The sequence below is a fragment of the Pinus tabuliformis genome, chromosome 9, assembly GCF_031772625.1.
Source record: "Pinus tabuliformis cultivar Carrire ecotype Pingquan chromosome 9, CPIR1, whole genome shotgun sequence".
Classification (NCBI taxonomy): Eukaryota; Viridiplantae; Streptophyta; class Pinopsida; order Pinales; family Pinaceae; genus Pinus; species Pinus tabuliformis.
Window position 1 is genome coordinate 639,366,002 of NC_142307.1, and position 18,713 is coordinate 639,384,714.

The window sequence follows — 18,713 nt, forward strand, 5'->3', positions numbered from 1 at the left end:
ATCGCTTTACTTTTTTACGATAAGAAAAATAGAATTTTCCTAAGACAAAATTAAGAAAAAGTAAAATTGCACCTTAGCTTCACTTGTGGGTCCCTCTACCAAATTTAATGCACTTCTAAATTTAGCAGAACCTTCCTTCTCTAACTCAATCTAGCATATATCACATGCACTTTTGGATTGATGTGTCACCTAGAAACTATCCTTCTACTTAGGGTTGGAAGCACCTAATAGGCCCTTTCCATAGCCATCCCAAAGATAAATGTGGTAACTTGTTAACAAATCATCAAGCTAGAAAGACATTTGAAGACAAGACTTGTGTGAAGTACTTTTGTGCCTCTAGCATTAGTTATGGTCCACTTTGATACTTCATGTTTTCTTTACCTAATTAGTAATTACGTTAATCTCACTAGATCATAAGGGTGTATCTCAGATGTTTATTCCTAGGTACATTGGATATACCTTGAGGGATGGTCTAACACTTCTCCAACCCCTTGAAGAAAACATCTAGCACTTATCCCCTTACAACCTAATGTTTCCCCACAGATATGAGTTTTTGCTACTAACTCTTGAGGAAGCCTCACACTGATGTCTGACACCTTCTACACCTACAACTATTGAAAAACTAAGCACAAAAACTAGGGCATTCTTGAGATAGATGTACCCCAAAGGATCCAAGAGGTCACCAAGCTGGCCTTGCACCTTCTTGATTAGTGTTTCCTTGTTCCAGAGCCCTGATGATGATTCACATATAATACACTCTTTGATGATGATGTCATGCCCCAGGCTTACAACATCACAATTGCATGCCTTAGATTGATGATGTGGGGCTTCCAGATGATGACATAAGGATAAGAAGTTGTGGCTTGGAGATGCATCCTTTCATATTGATAAGATGACTTTGAGTGAGGAGCACTCCTAGACCCTTCTTGGCACATTGCTTAACAGAGATACTCAATTTATGAGGTTGACATCATGTTCGAGCACTTTTCCCCACGTGTGGAGAAAAAGGAGCCATTTTGTTATGTTTTATCATTATGAAAACTATCTTATAGGTCGGCTTGTGACCTATTGACCTTGTGGACACTTAAAGTTATTTTTCAATGTTTTTACTTGTAAATTAACCCAACTTGACTTGGTTACCCTCCTATAAATAGAGGGGAAGTCAAATTGAGTGAATCATTGTCACACACACTCAAATATTTCTCTTAGAAATATTTGAAGCAATGGCTTATTAGGGTATTGAATTATCTTGGGGTAGATATGTTTTGCATGGAGAGACTTTCTTGGATTAATGTAGTAATGTTTTGGATGAATAGTGTAAGTTTAATGTTGTTTTATTCCATTTAGTTGTAGTTATCGGAATTAGGGTTTATCTTGTGTCATATAATATATTAATAAAAGCTATATCTTTTATTAACTCTTGTTTCTTCATATGTGAAATTTGTTAACAAGTATCCATCAAGGGAACTAGATTGCATTCCTTGACCTTACATATCTTTAAATTGAAAGTCCCTAGTGTTTGCTAGAGAGCTAGTTTCTCTCCCCCCTCTCTGTCCAATGTCCTCTTCCTTTGACCCCATCCTCTTGACTCCATATGCCCAATTGATTGAAGGCATTAGTCCTTGTGCTATGTGCATCAATCAAGATTAAGTCTTCCACCTTTTTTAATTTTATGGTAAACAGCATTCACATTTTGGCAAAATCTGCATTTATAGCTTGATTTTACCTATATGTCATTGCCCTAAATTTGGCATTTCATCTATTAATTTTGAAAAAGAAAATACATCATTTCATGCATTTTTTCATTCCTAATTTTAGGGCTGACATCTAGGGTTTGTTTGTTGTTTTCTGCATTTTCCGCCATTAGATACCTTGTGTTAACCACCTTCCTCTTGTTTGCCCCTCAATAGACTTGAACGTTTTGTCAATAATACCCTTAATAGGCTATTTTAAAGTTATTGTTGCAAGTTATGTATGCTCCAAGAAGTGTATTACCTAAAAACCTAACTTGTAACTGCAATCTGTAAATTCATGGTGGCTAGAGGGAAAACTAACTTGAAAATCTATAGAACTTACGTCAGCCTTCTAGGCTTAGCTGACAGTTTCATTTGATCCATCATCTCTCTCTCTCTCACCCCAAACCTTACCTTCCCAGCATGTCTAAATTAACAAGCTCCTTAAAGAGCCATTTGGTTTAGAATTCCTTAGTCATCTAACCTCTAAGTCTTGTTGGAGAAGCCTCCCTTGTGGAGATAGTATCCAACCACAAGATGGCAGGGGAGAAACCACTATCGTGATGGTGATGGCTGATCTCATTGTTTCCCTAGACCTAGAGTGCCTACTGAGGCTTTGGACTAGGCTGCTAGATTTTGCGGTAACAGGAACCAACCCTCAGCCCAAACAAAACCATATCTGCATATCTCTCTAAACCTCCAGCCTGATGAAATGTGCTAGTCATTGACACTCCAAATTTGCAAAGAGGGCAAATCTAGGGGTTAACAGGCCCAAGTCTTACAAAATAAACATTACCTTGCCTAACACTGTTTGGATCCCTGAATCTGAACAATTCAAAATCAAAAAACAGTATAGTGATCCTGAAACAGCACAAGATTACCTATGCAGCAACAGCAGCAACTCTACCTCCATATAGTCTTCCTGTGGTTTCAATGGATAGTAGGGTAATTAATTGATCATTGTTTGCAAAATACACATCACCAATTACACATTTTTAAGCAGATTTATAGAATACTTATTTTTGAAAGTGCGTCCTTTAAACTCGAGAAACATTACAACAAGCCTGAAGGCATGACAACAGCCCTTAAGAGGTTGGCCACCACAAGCAGCCGACTTGCATGGGAAAGACAGCTCTGAAGGCGTGAACCAGTGGTCACAAGCATATCCATTTGGCTAAGTTTCCATGACAGGGGGCTACTATTCTGTCAGAATCATGAGGGACTTGCACCTGGGGTCCTGGCCTCAACTGCTTATTCATGTCTCTGCCGGAATTGAACCTTGGTGGGCAACCTAAAATGCAGTTGAGTTCATCACTGACCCGTGACCAAATTCACAATTTCTTCAATGCTTCACTGACGCTGATTCTTAAAATAGTCAATACATCTTACCACAAGTTATTTCCATATTTAGAAGACTTTGATTCTGTTAGAATCTACTACAAATGATGTCAAGATAGAAAATATAGCTATGATGGGTCTAAAAGTTCTCTGAATGATCAATAAGTTAAAAGTAACAGATTTTTAAAATGAGAAATAGGAATGAATATAGCCATGTCAGAGTATCCCATTTATACAGTTTTTTTCAACAATATAGTGACATTTCTATGTTTTTGGTTTATGATGGACATTGGATAGAACCATACATACTGATCTATAAACTAACCAGTTGTAGACAGTGTCCTATTTATATGGTTTCATAATGTGGCGGTTTTTTGAATTTTCACACATTAAATAAGCAATTTGTAAGTCAAGAAATAAAGAAAAAGGAAGAGACGCACACCTTCTGTTTATTCTGATTGTTTGCACCAAAATTGAATCCACTCCTTCCCTGAGATGGATTTTGCACACCAAAGCCATAAGGGTTTGGTTGTTGCTGTTGTTGAGTTTGGTGAAGAAACTTGCATCGTGCACCATATTGGCAACTGTGTGCAATAAAAGATCATGTGTTCCAATTAAAACATATTTTGTTTCAGTTACAAAAAAAATTGCGTGGTGCAAAGCCAGTTTGTTAATAACAGATTTACTCTCATGTTACACAACAATTTGTTCTTGCCTCTAGAACAAGAGTAAAGCGAAAACATATTCAGATGATTAAAGAAAAGAAAAGTAAAAATGTTTTTCAAACAGTATATATTGTTGAGGTATTTAACAAATATGCCAAACAACTTATACTGTTCAGGTACCTAACAAATATATATCCAACAATTGTGATGAAACTTAAATTAAATTTATGAATTTCCCACAGATGAAAAAGTTTAATGAAACCAAATGACGAAGATAAACGTTTGGAAATCAATCTACTAACATCATTTAAAAATCATCTGGCCCATTCATTCAAAGATTGACCAATTGTCATAATGTTAGCAGAATATAGGGGACAGTAACTCGATCAATATCTGACTGAAAAATGGACTGAACTTAGCACTAAAAACCTGATCAAAGCCTCACTATAGCAAAGGAATTCAGCAACAGACCTAACCCAGGGTGTTTGCAAAATCACTTTTCAGATAAAACTAGAAGAACAAACCCATGTTATTTAAAAATGCCTTAATATCTACACCAGCGTTCCTTTCTTTGACAATCTTTGTCAAAAGATTCCACCATTCAGAGACAGCATGAAAACATCATATTCTGAAAGTACTGAAATCACTTAGCACAGTCAGAGTTATGTACTATAGGTTTTACGTCAGAAAATTACATGGACTCTGACTATCCAGCAAAAGAGTCAACAAAGACTACAATTCACTATAAATTATTCAGTAATATGTTTGTCGGAAAAACAGAGTATAGAAAACATTTTACCACAGGAAATAATAATTTTCAATCTCTTAACTTCTGCACTTCATGGCTTTACTCTCTGACATAGTCGTATTAAGTATATCAATGAAATATATTTGTATATGATTGAATAAATGTCAGTTGTGTCCATCTTGGTCCAAAATTCAATTTTGATTAGAATACACCAGCAAACTTCCAAAGAAGGAATCAGATTAACCAGGCAAACTACTGGTCCAGAATCAGTAAGTAGTGCAGTTTGCGAAGATATGATAAATTTATGTTAGCGTGAAATAACACTGATATGGGCTTTCCAAGGTGTTAATATAATAGAGACCTTAGTTTTTTATTCAAACCTGAAAGTGTGTCTTTTAAGTACTGAGTTTTCTTGCATTAGGGTTTTAACTGCATCCTCTCGGTATTCTGCCTTGTTCCCATTATCCACCATACATGCACAGTTGCACTATGATGATCGCACGTGAAATCAGCTCAGCAATTTGAGATGTTTTGAACCCATTCCTCGAAGATTGTTGTAGCTAAGGACGTAAAGGCCATGAACTGAAAATTCCCAGCTATCAGCAAACACCCTAGCAAACAGGAAGGCACACACCAGCAAGATATTCTCCTGAGAAGAAAGCCTTGAATAAAGCATTCCCTTTTATGGGGTATGGCAGTTGCATATGTAGAATTTAGCATTCGCAAGCATGGCATTGATGTCTCATGGCTTGGATGTACAAGTGGCCTCTATGGATTGTAGCACATGGCACACATTTCTAGCATAATTTTATTAACATCTGACAAATGACCACAAAAGTAGGTCAATATGACTGAAGAGTACAACCATTGTGAATACAATATGAGAATGTCAGTGCAATGAGAAACGATGATAAAGCTGTGTTTTCCTATCAGAAGGCTCTCACCATGCATAAGTCAATAAAAGTTGAGAACCATTCCAGTGTTGCAGCAGTTAATATTTGCCTTGCAGACATAGACAGTAAGACTAGGAAAATGAGGGAGGTTACAACATTTTGAGAGAGTGCTCTGAGGATTTATCAGAAGCCCAATTTGGGAAGCCCCCTAATACACCCTGAGACCTTCCCTGTGATGGATGATGAGCTTGACTATACTCTTGCAGCATTTGCAGGCAATACGCAGCAATGATGCAAATATTGTTTTGGGAAACATATTGCGGAGGGTCCAGAAATAAACTTATCAGAAATGTTTGGGAAATATCAGAAATTATTGGAAAATATTGGCAAGCATATACTAGGATCTGAAAAACTCAGAAAATATCAGCAACTTCAACAACCTGAAACCGCTAGAAAAAATTGAAAATATCAGAAGAGATCAGAGTTGTTTGCAACACTGATATGCAACTGGGAAACACCTATGCCAGGTTGGGAAGGACTAGGGATTCACTGCATTGTTATCATGAGGGATGGAGATTCAGAAGCAGGTGATGGGAGGCATGGATCCAAGAGTTGGAAAAACTTGCAGCATGTGCAGGCAATCTAGTTTTCAGAGGCTTAGAAGTTCTACCAATGTGCTTCGTAGATCCATAAGATGCATGGTGTTCTGGCTTCTGTAGAGGAGGCTGATAGCACTTATCTGCGAAGAGGTAGGAGATTATGAAGAAGCCCTTGAAACTGGGCTTATGCCACAAATGGAGGCATTTCGTGCTGCATTTAATCAGGTGTTTCCCCTTTCATCATTGCATATTTTCAATGAATTGGATTGTCTTCTCTGAGATCAGCATGACCTATGTGTGGCTGAGAAACTTGTGGATGATTATCTCCAGGGTCTGTTTGATGTTGATGACTTCAAAGCAGCAGTCCTCCTACCTATACAGAAAGTCATTTTTTTGGTGTGACAAGTGTTTTAGAATCTAAGGCAAGATGACAATAATGACTCTTCTAACTATGATAACTGCTTGTCATGGCTTTTTTTACTTATTAGGATTATCTTCTTATTATTATTATTATAGTGTGTTCTTCAATCATCAAACAGCTACCAAAACAAGAAGATCAACAAGATACAAGTACACAAGATGTAGGCTCCAAGCCAAGGCAAAACCTCTCCTCTTGAGAGGAAAGCCCTTCAATCTCTTCCTATAGATTCTTTATTGACGAATACCAAGACCCTTGACCAACACTGAAGCCCTTCCAAGACAAAGATCAGCTTCTCAAGAATGTGCTTGCTGCACTGCTTTCCAAAACCAGCAGAATCTCTTCCAGCAACACTACTTCGACCTCCAGCCACAGCTTTTCTGCCCTAACAGCAGATCTGCAACTTCAGCCCCCCGGCAACAGCTGCTACTTCGCACGTGTGGACTATAACTGCTTCTTCTTTGCCTCCAGCTTCCTCGCTTGACCTGATTTATCTTCTGGATCTAGAAGGGAATTTTGTTGGCCCTTCGGCTCTTTTTTACCAGATCGAACCTAAAGCCTAGCTTGGCAGCAGAAACCCTAGCGAAAAGCTGCAGAATTTCAGCCCTCTTCTTCGCACGTGTGGAGAGAAAGAGAGAGAGAGGAACCCAAAACACTTCTTCTCCTTCTCCTGCCTTCTTCGCTGCCCTTTTCTGTTTCTTCCTTCGCATAAGAGAGAGAGGAATGAATGTGTCCAAATGAGGTAGAACTGTCTCTAGGGGTACGAATTCCAGCTTCTAAGCCGACTTGACAGGCTAGCAGGCCGACTTGGTCTTGGAAGGCTCAGTAAAATACAAAAATAATTCTTTTACATTTTACAAGATGCTTGAAGGGGTCTTCATATTATGACAATATCCCTATTTGACTTCTTGACCTAGGACAATTCTAGAAGCACTTTCAACTAGTGCTTGACCTATAGAACAAATTTCTTGGGCAAGAAACCCAAGCTCAATAATATTAATAATAATCATTTTTCTTTCTTTTACAAAACAGAAGAATCAAAAGTACATTTCATATTTATGAAGACCGAACCTAGTTACACTTTCTTCAATGCTCCCTCTTAACTAGGGAGGTATTCATAAATGGTACATGGCTATTCTCAATACTAAATACTGAAGAGATCTCATAAGAAGAGTAAGATTAGTAATCCATATGTATAGCATTATTATAACCAACATTGTCACATAGCAAGGCCTTGAATAACAGCTCTATCTCTCAATAGATCAGAGCACAATGTTGACGAGACCAATGATTATAGACAACTTCATCATTGCCTCTCAAGGTACATACCCATCCGGGTGTTCACCGAGTATGACCTTCTAGGACTATTCTTATCTTGGGTCCCCAACCCTCAAAGAATATCAGTCCTCTTGCCTACTCTTATCTTGGATGCCCTACCACATCCTCAAAGAGTATCAGATGCTAGATGATTACTCAATCCTCCATTCTTTCTTCCAAAATGAAGACAAGAATGATGTGTCTATCTCTCCCTCTCAATTAAGGAAGATATGTCAACCAGTCCAAGCTTGTTTCTAAAACACACAAGCTTCTTATTGGGAAGATATTTTGTCAAAATATTAACCATTTGATCATCGGCGGGGATATACTCCAACTTCAGTACACCATCTTGTACCAACTTTCGACTGTAGTGGTACTTGTTGTTTATGTGCTTCGTCTTTCCATGAAATATCGGGTCTTCAAACAATCTTATACAATCGTTATTATCACAATGTATTATGGTAGGGTCCAACGATCCTGCAAATAGATCAAATAACATTTTCCTTAACCAGACCGCTTCCATACTCACTTCACAGGTTGCAATGTACTCGGCCTCAACACTACTTAAAGCAATTGTCTCTTGCTTTATGCTCACCCAAGAGACCATGGAGGATCCCAAGCTCAAACATCCTCTTGTAGTGCTTCTTCCATCCTTCTCGCTACCTCCCCGATTGGAATCAGTAAATCCTTCTAGATGAACATCTTTTCCCTTTTCATACTTCAGGCAGTAGTGGACGGTTCCCTGTAGATATCTCAGTATATGCTTGGCAGCTATCCAATGATCATGTCTAGGCTACATTTGAAATTCATTGAGAACATTTACTGCAAAACATTTGTTTGCCGAGTATTCACCAGATACATCAGGGAGCCAATCAATTGTCTGTACTTAGTAGGATCCACTAGACTGGATTCATAATTTCTTAACATTTTCAAGTTTTTGATCATCAGAGTTGTCATGGGTTTGCATTCCATCATATCAAACCTTTTCAATAGCTCGATCACGTACTTCCCTTGTGCCAGGAAGATTTCATTAGGTTCCTGCCAGACTTCCAGTCCTAAATAATAATGCATAAGTCCTAGATCCTTCATATCGAATTCGGCTGCCAGCATTTTCTTACACTCTTGAATTCTTTCTTCATTACCAGTTATTAGAAGATCATCTACATATAGAAGAATGATGACAAGTTCATCATTCTCTACTTTGATGTAGAGATTGGGATCTGTCGTGCTTTTCCTGAAACCCAACCTTTGCAAGTATGCATCCATTCTAGCATACCATGCCCTAGGAGCTTGCTTGAGGCCATAAAGTGCCTTCTTCAATCTGCAAACATGAGTTTCTCTATCCTTTACTTCGAATCCCAATGGTTGTTCTATGTAGACTTCTTCATCTATGGTACCATTCAAGAATGTTGTTTTGACATCCATTTGATGTACCTTCCATCCCATTGATGCTGCCAGAGATATCAGAGATCGGATCGTGGTATACCTTGTTGTGGGAGCAAAGGTCTCTTCATAGTCAATGCCTTCTTCCTGAGAGAAGCCTCAAGCCATGAATCTAGCCTTGAATTTATCTATGCTTCCATCTGTAGCATGCTTGATCTTATACAGCCACTTAGAGGTTACCACTGATTTGTTTCCCGATCTTGGGACAATTTCCCAGACTCCATTCTTCATAATAGATTGGTATTCCTCATTCATTGCATTCTTCCATTCTTGGTGTTTGGTTGCTTCTTCGAAAGTGGAAGGTTCATCTTCAATGAGCTTCGACATGTATGTTGCATATCCTGAGTATCTTTTCGGTTTCTTGCTCTCCCTGAATCTTCCTCTTGCGTTGTGACCTTCTGCTTCTTGAAGCGTAGAAGTTGACCAATTAGGTCTCTTTCTTCTTTCAGGGAGAGACATTGGTTCACTAGGACCTTATTCTTCATGATGAGAGACTTCTTCTTCCTTATTAAGTTCTTCCTCAAACATAGGAAGATCCTACTCATCAAAATCGGATGGGAGATCTTTAGATTTCTTGAAGGCAAAATTCTCATCAAAAACTACAACTCTGCTTACTTCTATTTGATGTCCTTCCTTTATGTAGATCCTGTAAGCCTTGGAAGAGTTGCTATATCCAACAAATATTCCTTTCTTGCTTGCAGGATCTAGCTTCTTTCTTTTGTCCTTGGGAATGTGAATATATACAGGACACCCAAATATCCGGAGATGATCAATATTTGGTTTCTTCCTAGTGAAGACTTCTTCTGGAGTTATATTGCCAAGTGACCTGTGAGGACTTCTATTTTGAATGTATATTGCAGTCTTCGTTGCTTCTCCCCATAGGAATTTCGATAGATCTTGATCATGGAGCATAGCCTTGACACTTTCTTCTATAGCTCTATTCTTTCGTTCAGCTACTCCATTCTGCTCGGGATTGTATGGAACTATAAGCTCCCTCTTAATCCCAACCTCCTTACAGAAAGCAATGAGTTCTTTGGAAGTATACTCGCCTCCATTGTCTGACCTTAGAATCTTTATCTTTCTTTCTGTAAGATTTTCTACCTCTGCCTTGAATTCTTGAAATTTTATGAATACTTCGTCCTTGGATTTAAGTAAATAAACCCAAGTTTTCCTTGAATGATCATCAATGAAAGTAACATAATATAAATGACCTCCAAGTGATTTCGACATGGGACCACATACATCAAAGTGGACGAGATCTAGAATCTCTTGAGCTCTAGATGTACTATTTGCAAATGGTTTCTTTGCATTCTTTGCTAGAGCACAGCCTTTACAGACTCCTTCATGGTCTTCTTTGAGATTTGATATCCCATTTTTAATGGAGTTTAGAGTTGGCAAGATCTTGTAATGAAGATGGCCCAATCTTCTATGCCAAAGTTCACACGGACTTATCTCAATTTGGACAAGTGCTTGATTTAGAGGAGATGAGAGTTTGTAGAGTCTTCCTTCTTGAACTCCAATGGTTCTAGCTTTTTCAATGCTAGAATCTTTAGCCCAAACCACTACTTTACCATCTATAAAAGCAACTCTATCTCCTTTTTATTCTAATGATGAAACAGAAATAAGATTTTTGCACAACCTAGAACATATAGAATGTTGTTGAGATGAATGTTACCTCCTCCTTCCAGCTCAATTGATGTAGATCCAATGCCTTTTATCGGATAGCTCTTGTTGTCACCAAGCTCCACAGAGTATGAGGACTTCCCTTTGGATAGGTTTTTGAGTTGCTTGTGATATCCAATCATGTGTCTTGAAGCTCCACTATCTATCACCCATATATTTTCATCTTGAAATGTTCTAGTGAGGCCTGAGAACAATCCTTCATTCTTTGAAGATTTGAGATCCTTAGAAGAGAAGAGACTATTCCATACTGCCTTGAAACTTTGCTTGATGAGATTTGCTAATGATGAACACTTCTTTTCAAGCTTCTTCACAATAGAGTTGACCTTCTTCATGCCTTGTTCGAACCATAGCTCTGATACCATGTTGAAGAATCTAAGGCAAGATGACATTAATGACTCTTCTAACTATGATAATTGCTTGTGATGTTTTTTTTACTTATTAGGGTTATCTTATTATTATTATAGTGCGTTCTTTAATCATCATACAGTGACCAAAACAAGAAGATCAACAAGATACAAGTACACAAGATGTAGGCTCCAATCCGGGGCAAAACCTCTCCTCTTGAGAGGAAAACCCTTCAATCTCTTCTTATAGATTCTTTATTGACGAATACGAAGACCCTTGACCAACACTAAAGCCCTTCTAAGACCAAGGTCAGCTTCTCAAGAATGTGCTTGCTTCATTGCTTTCCAAACCCAACAGAATCTCTTTCGGCAACACTACTTCAACCTCCAACCACGGCTTTTCAGCCCTAACTGCAGATCTGCAACTTCAGCCCCCCGGTAGCAGCTGCTACTTCGCACGTGTGGACTAGAACTACTTCTTCTTTGCCTCCAATTGCCTCGCTTGACCTAGTTTGTCTTTTGGATCTAAAAGGGGACTTTGTTGGCCCTTCCTTAGCTCTTTTTCACCAAATCGAACCTCCACAATGAAACCCTAGCCCAGCAGCAGAAACCCTAGAGAAAAGCTTCAAAATTTCAGCCCTCTTCTTTGCACGTGTGGAGAGAAAGAGCGAGAGAGGAACCCAAAACACTTCTTCTTCTTCTTCTGCCTTCTTCTCTGCCCTTTTTTGCTTCTTCCTTCGCATAAAAGAGAGAGGAATGAATGTGTCCAAATAAGGTCGAATTGTCTCCTATATATAGGTCTTCGAGGGGTACGAATTCCAGCTTCTAGGTCAACTTGGTCTTGGAAGGCTCAATAAAGTACAAAAATAATGCCCATTGGGGTCTTCATATTATGATCATGTCCCTATTTGACTTCTTGACCTAGGACAATCCTAGAAGCACTTTCAATTAGTGGTTGACCTATAAAACAAATTTCTTGGGCAAGAAACCCAAGCTCAATAATAATAATAATCATTTTTCTTTCTTTTACAAAACACAAGAATCACAAGTACATCTCATATTTATGAAGACCGAACCTAGTTACACTTTCTTCAACAACAAGCTTTCTCTGTGTAGCGGAGGATCAACAAATTGTTGAGCTAATATGGATGCTTTGCATTTTTTAGTATCATTTCATGAAGTTTGAGTGGAGAAAAGGCTCAAAAAGGAGGAGAACCAGAATTTGGATATTTTGTGACATAAACACACACAGATGCAACATTCTCCTCAGTTAAAACTTGGGTTGACTTGAAATATAGATTTGGGCTGGGCCATAAGGCCCAAGGCCAACATTTGTGAGCCTTAATGTTGAAATGAATTTGAAGGAAGGGGATCCCTTGGAATGGTGTTTGACCATGACTTTGAAGACACTTGGAAGATTCATTTGCATAATGAGAGGTGTTTTCACCCTTTGGAGGGTTTTGGAAGGCTACATATCCACACATAGAGGAAAATTGGAAGGTATTACTTGCATGATTGATGGAAGAAGACACGCCCTTGTGAGGCCTTTGGAGGCTGGACATGGCATCTTGAAGCCCTTACTTGCCATCCTTTCCAGAGATACCCTTCTTTGGGGTTCATTTCATTTGTACAAGAGGCATAGACAGCCCATTTTTATGTGTTTTACATGAATTAATTAGAGAAGAGAGTATTTTACCCCTACTTGAAATATTAATATTTTATTGTAAAGGAATTTGGGCATCTCGCTATAAATAGAGATGCACTTACTCATTATTTTCTCATGGTTGGACTGGGGGAGAAATCCCTTAGCAAATTGTGAAATTTTTGAAAGTTGGTAGGAGATCTTTTGTCTGTTTATTGGAGCTATGGATGGATGATTAAATGCGCCACATTGAGGAAATGATTCACGGATGACTTTCCAACTTCTATGGATTTCCATGGCTAGGGTTTGTGGATGCACAATGATTTCTTAAGTGATCTCTCTAAGTCTTGTGGATTTATTTATGAATGTCATTAAGTGCATGTACTTATCTAGTGGTGAGGGTGCATTTTCTTTATATTTTCTTGAATAGATCATTTCTTTTAAACCCTAGGAAGGTTTCAAGCAGAGAATCTTCCCCTAAATTTTATCTTGAAGCTTGTGAATGTACTAGGTCAATTGTCTAGGGATTGCAGTGGACAACCCTAGTCATCATCCTAGATCCACTTATATCTTTTCAAGCAAGACCTTAGTTTACCCCATATGCCCAATGAAAAGGCAATAGTCTCTGTTCCTCCCACCACTTCTATTTTCTTGAACAAATTCCAAACCATTTTGCAGGATTACTCTTCATATCACCTTGAAACTTAATGTAATAAATATCAACAATTTTAACCTTGGGAAACCCCCTTGAGCTGGAGGAGAACCAGCCTAAAGGGAAGAAGAGGATTGGTGAGGTGATAGTGGCCTCCCTCTTAGTTTCACTCAACATGCACTTGAGCTTTTGTATTTTATCTCAATAAGTGTGAGTTTGTGTAATGACAAGTCCTACATTCTCTTTCATGGATGCTGGGAGGGGAGAAGGATGTCAACACCTCTCTGTTCAGAATGGTGCTTTCCCAATCTCAGGGGGACATCCCTAATTTGTCATGCGCTAGAGATTATCATAAAATCTGCAAGTTAGCACAAGAAATCAGCACATAGAGATGGATCCTTGGCATGCAATTAGACAACCAAGGATTAAAAAATGATTGATATTTGAAAATAAATGGAAGAATTTCAATTTGCAATTAGCAAAATATTGTTAATTTTCTAACCCCAATAAATGACAAATTATTTCCTAGTAATTTTCCTTGCAGATTTTAATCAATTTTTCAGCTTATTAAATAAAAAATGTACCACTGGGATTTTAACTGGCAAATAAAATTAATATAGCAAAAGCAAAACAGCGAATTTCATGAACAAACACAAAAATAATATCTGGCCTTAAAATATTTCCCTTGAAGTACAAATATTAAACATTCATTTTCTTAGGCTGTACACCACTGGGATTTTAACTGACAAATAAATTTAATTTAGAAAACGCAAAACAGCAAATTTCATCAACAAACACAAAAGTAAAATCTTCCCTTAAAATATTTCCCTTGAAGTACAAATATTAAACATTTATTTTCTTAGGCTGGCAAGTGTATTTGATTGGACAGAAGTGAAATATACATTCTTGTAATTTATATTTCAAATTCAGCCCTTAATCTTGAAAGTTCACAGGAAATAGATCTGAGAAGCCTCAAGGTTGAGGTGAAATTTCTGAAATTGCATTAAAAGACATTATCAAGAAATTCCAACAAATCATGAGTCTTAGACGAACAACATGGGTTAAAAAAATTATTCGCAACCATAAAGTTAGTTGAGTTACTTGTGGCTAATTGAACCATAGGTCACTATTTTATTACCTCAGCCCTGAGTTATGTAATATCATATGATATAACCATTAAGTAAGATTGTACACTGATGTGTGGTTTGACGGTAAGTCACATGGGCGAAGCCCGGGCAGACCGAAGTTCAAATCTCATTGAGTACAATGACCTGCTGTGGTGGCAGCTAGAGGGGAAGATTCCCCTTTCCCGTGAGTCTGTTCTTGCTAAAATCATAGGAACTTAGTATACCCGACTTGCAGGTGGTTGGTTATGCTCTTGGTGTTATAGTGGCAGCTATGAGGGGTTTGATCCTGGGTCTCCCCTAGATTAGGCCTGGCAGTTACCGATTCACCATGTGGTTAAAAAAAACCATTAAGTAAGATTTACCTGATCAGCTCAGAAAGTCCCTGGTTGGATGAACTCAGCCTGGAAAGCAGTTCCTTCCAGGGATTATTTGCAGATATTTAGGAACCCTATTTAACTAAACGTTTCTCTTAAAGCAACACTGCATTGGATGTTGCATCAAGTAAAGAATGAGATTTGGAAATAGTTTAATAGTGGCATTCCCTTAGATGGAAAATTTATTAAAAATCTCCAAGCTTCTTGCAGCTGGACATGTATATTACTCATCTTACTAGTTTTCCAAATCGTCTAATTTTGTTAAGCTAGAGAAGATTCTTCATAATTATCTTTGAGGAAAACCAGGTACAAATAGGGGGCTCCCATTGGCTTCTTGGGATCTTTGTACCTTGGAGAAAGACAAAGGAGGGTTGGGACTTGCATATGTTCACACACACAGGGACTGGTTCTAGCTGCTAAATGAATTGTTAGAGGGCTACAAGATGATGCTTATGACAAATTCTCTGAAACTGACAAATCATGACAGCCTCACATATGATTGTCTTCAGTGGTTACTTCACATTAGATGACATAATTTACAGTGCCTCATATTTTGTATTGAGAGCTCTCCTATGCTTAAAAGAATCTTAAAGGCAATGGGAAGTGGTCTCTCAAAACCTCCTGGAACTATCATGGGCTTAAACAAGTAGAGATCTTGGTTCCAGAAACATATGGTGTTTCAATCGCCAACAAGGACATTGGGCTCACTCTTCAGGTTGACAGGAAATTATTTGCCAAAAACGCATATTCAGTTGGTCAGATATTTGGTATGGGGACAATGATGATTTGCCTTTTGTGGAGGAACCTTGATAGCAATCGTATAATTAATGAGAAATGTAAAAATGACGTTGTGAACATTATTTAAGTCATTGACCCAAGGGATAGATTCAAAGTGAACTTAAACTTACTAGAACTTGGTTGGAATTGTGGCCAAATGACAAACCCATCTATAGGTATGAACCCATGATATGTATGGTTGGACTAGACAAAGGCCATCAAGTGTTCATACGGAAAATCAAAGATGGATGGTGAACGATTCAGTAGACAAAAGATAAAAAGAATGGACACTCTCTGGAGGGCTCCTTGAGCCTTTGAGCTCAGGGTTACAAGTTGGTTCATTCCCTTGCATGTTTTGCCAAGCAAACATACATTAACCAGAGCATGTTTTATTGATGGATGTTATGTGCACTGTGGGAAAAAGGAACATTTGAAGCATATTATTTAGGGTTGTGGCTTTTCCAAACCTATTTGGAAGGTCATCTACTATGCTTTCTTTGTTTTGTTTTCTTGCCCTCTACACTAGAGGGTAGTTTTTCTTGGTGATTATGCTTTTGTGTAGATTTTTATCAACATTTTTGGTCATTTCTTAGATTACCCACTCCCTCCAATGTTTGGAACTAAGTCATGTGGTTTTCATTCAAATTCAGTGAATTTGGAAAGAAATATTGCTGGTGCAAAAAAATATGATAAAATCCCTCTTATGTTCAGCAAAGAGAATTAAGCAGATGTTGTTCGCACTTCCTAAAAACATGATAGAATGTAATATGTTGTTCAAAAAACATGTTGACGTGTGTGTGTGTGTTTATCTTCTAAGAGCTTAACAAAAAAGAAATGAATCTGATTTTTCTCATCATGTAGAGACTTGAGAATTAGCGTTGTTGCTCATCTCCCTTATTCTCTTGATTTGTATAGAATGGATGGGAATTAAGTCTGGGAAACGTCCTCCTGTCTTGCTTGTACTAGCAAGAGTCTCCTCTAATGATGTGCAATCCCAAACCCCTGCATCTACCCACAAGAAGATGTTGCATGTAACCAGGGTTTAAACTTTATTCCATCGTCACCAAGGCTTCTATGGATGCACTTGAACAGTAAACACAAGGTGAACCCACTCCTTCTAATGGCCTTTCAAAGCCTATGCCAACCAGGCAAAGAAACACCAACACTTCTTTTTTCTAATGTTGCGCCATGGACCCCATCCTCACCCACTTCCACAACCGCCTATGTGGAAAAGGTGACTTTAGTCCCTAATGTGGCTCTGTAGGTCAAATGGCTTATGCAAAGGATTGAACATTTCAAGGACCATGACATGATCTGCAAATTCAATGCATTGTGGCCTTTGTTGGCATAGCTATAGGCCAGGATTGAATCGTCATGTAGCCCCTTTCTCTTGAAATCTAAGGCCATTCATCCAGCTGCAAAAGGTTTCTTCATCCTTGATTGAGTTCAATGCCTATGGCACTAGCTAAAAGTGGTTATGCATGGTCCATGGTTTGTGGAAAGTGCAAGCTTCTCCATGTAGACATGAAGCCCCAATTTCAATCCAATCATCGAATCATTAACAATGGTTCCACTTTAAGTTCAATGGTCAAATCTGCATTTGGAATTATGGAAACACAAGTCCTTGAACTCCATTAGTGATGTTTTTGGGTGATCTATCTTAGTGACGCCATTGGAGCTAAATCTCCTAATAACTTTACCCACTTGTGTATTGGGGGAAGGGGTTGCCAAATCAAATAGTTTTGAGATATGGTGACCACCGCTACTCCTAGGTTCTGGACTATAAGAACATCACATTCCATTGTGAGTTCTCCTTTGAGCATGGGTGTAGAGCAACTTCTTGCCCAAAGGTCCAACCTGTAAAAGAACTCTTGATGGTGCTTTAAAAAATGAGAGGACCGACTAGCCTTGATTTTATTGGAACAAAAAATGACAAACAATTATGGCATTTTCTAATTTTAAAAGTCTCCATGACTTTCTTAATGATGTAGGGCAAGTGTAGGCCTATATATGAAAGAGGAACCCAACTTTTCAAGTACAACTAGGAGTAAACATGTTAAATGTCCAAAAGGTAGTAAAGATCCTTAATGGCATTTATATGTTATTGTTGTAAGTAGTAGCTAGTTTCTACACAATCTTCGGTCTATTTCATGGTTTTCTTTTGCACGTATGGTTTTATATATATCTTATCCAAGTGTACTGTATCTGATCCAGGAGGATCTTGTCAATCTAGCATGAGCAGAGTCTTTAGTGGTTCAACATCGAAGTGATCATCAAATGATCATTCGTCGATGAGGTCTTGAACTTAATCAGCTTCGCCAGTATTCGTCGTCAGTATTCAGTGTCCAATATCTTCAGCTTCGCCAGTATTCGTCATCAGCATTCAGTGTCCGGTATCTTCAGCTTCAATAGTAATGTTATGATTGTCTGATGATGTCAGTGGTTGATATGGTTTTCATGGTGTTCGAAGGATAGGGTTTTGTACCTGGTTGTCGACATGTGTTTGTCGTCAGTTCCTCTGAGGTTTGGTTGTCAACATCTTCATCGTCCGCTCTGCCAGAATTTGGTTTTCAAAAAGAATTCGGGTGTCGTAATGTGATTGTATGTCACATTGTGACAATTGTTGTAAAAGGGTTTGCTCTTAGATGTAAAGATCTAAAGACCTACACCTAAACCCTAACACTTTGACCTTAACCTAAGTCTACAATCCTAAATCCTTCAATTCATGTATTAAAATACATTAATCCTAAACATTAAACCCTCTTGTGTCATGAAATACATTAAAAAAACACATAAAAACATTGCAAAACACATATAAAACAGTCCCTAACCGCTGGCCTAAACCGCGGGGGGAGAAGACTGCAGCGAGCTCATGTGAGCAGGTAGGAGGTCGCAGTTAGACCGCAGCAGGTAACCATAACCGCATAAGAGTTAAACATCAACATGTGAACAGAAAGTGG

The 18,713-nt window shown here is 38.3% G+C and overlaps 1 protein-coding gene across 2 annotated transcripts in view; it reads right to left on the bottom strand.

Moving 5' to 3' along the window:
* Positions 1-18,713, bottom strand: part of LOC149150249 (Zinc finger C-x8-C-x5-C-x3-H type family protein) — a 375,155-nt gene that overhangs the window by 345,665 nt on the left and 10,777 nt on the right. For both annotated transcript variants that reach the window (XM_089441275.1, XM_089441274.1), the window contains exon 2: positions 3,514-3,655. In XM_089441275.1, coding sequence (XP_089297401.1) covers positions 3,514-3,655 — 142 coding nt within the window. The remainder of the gene's footprint in view (positions 1-3,513; positions 3,656-18,713) is intronic.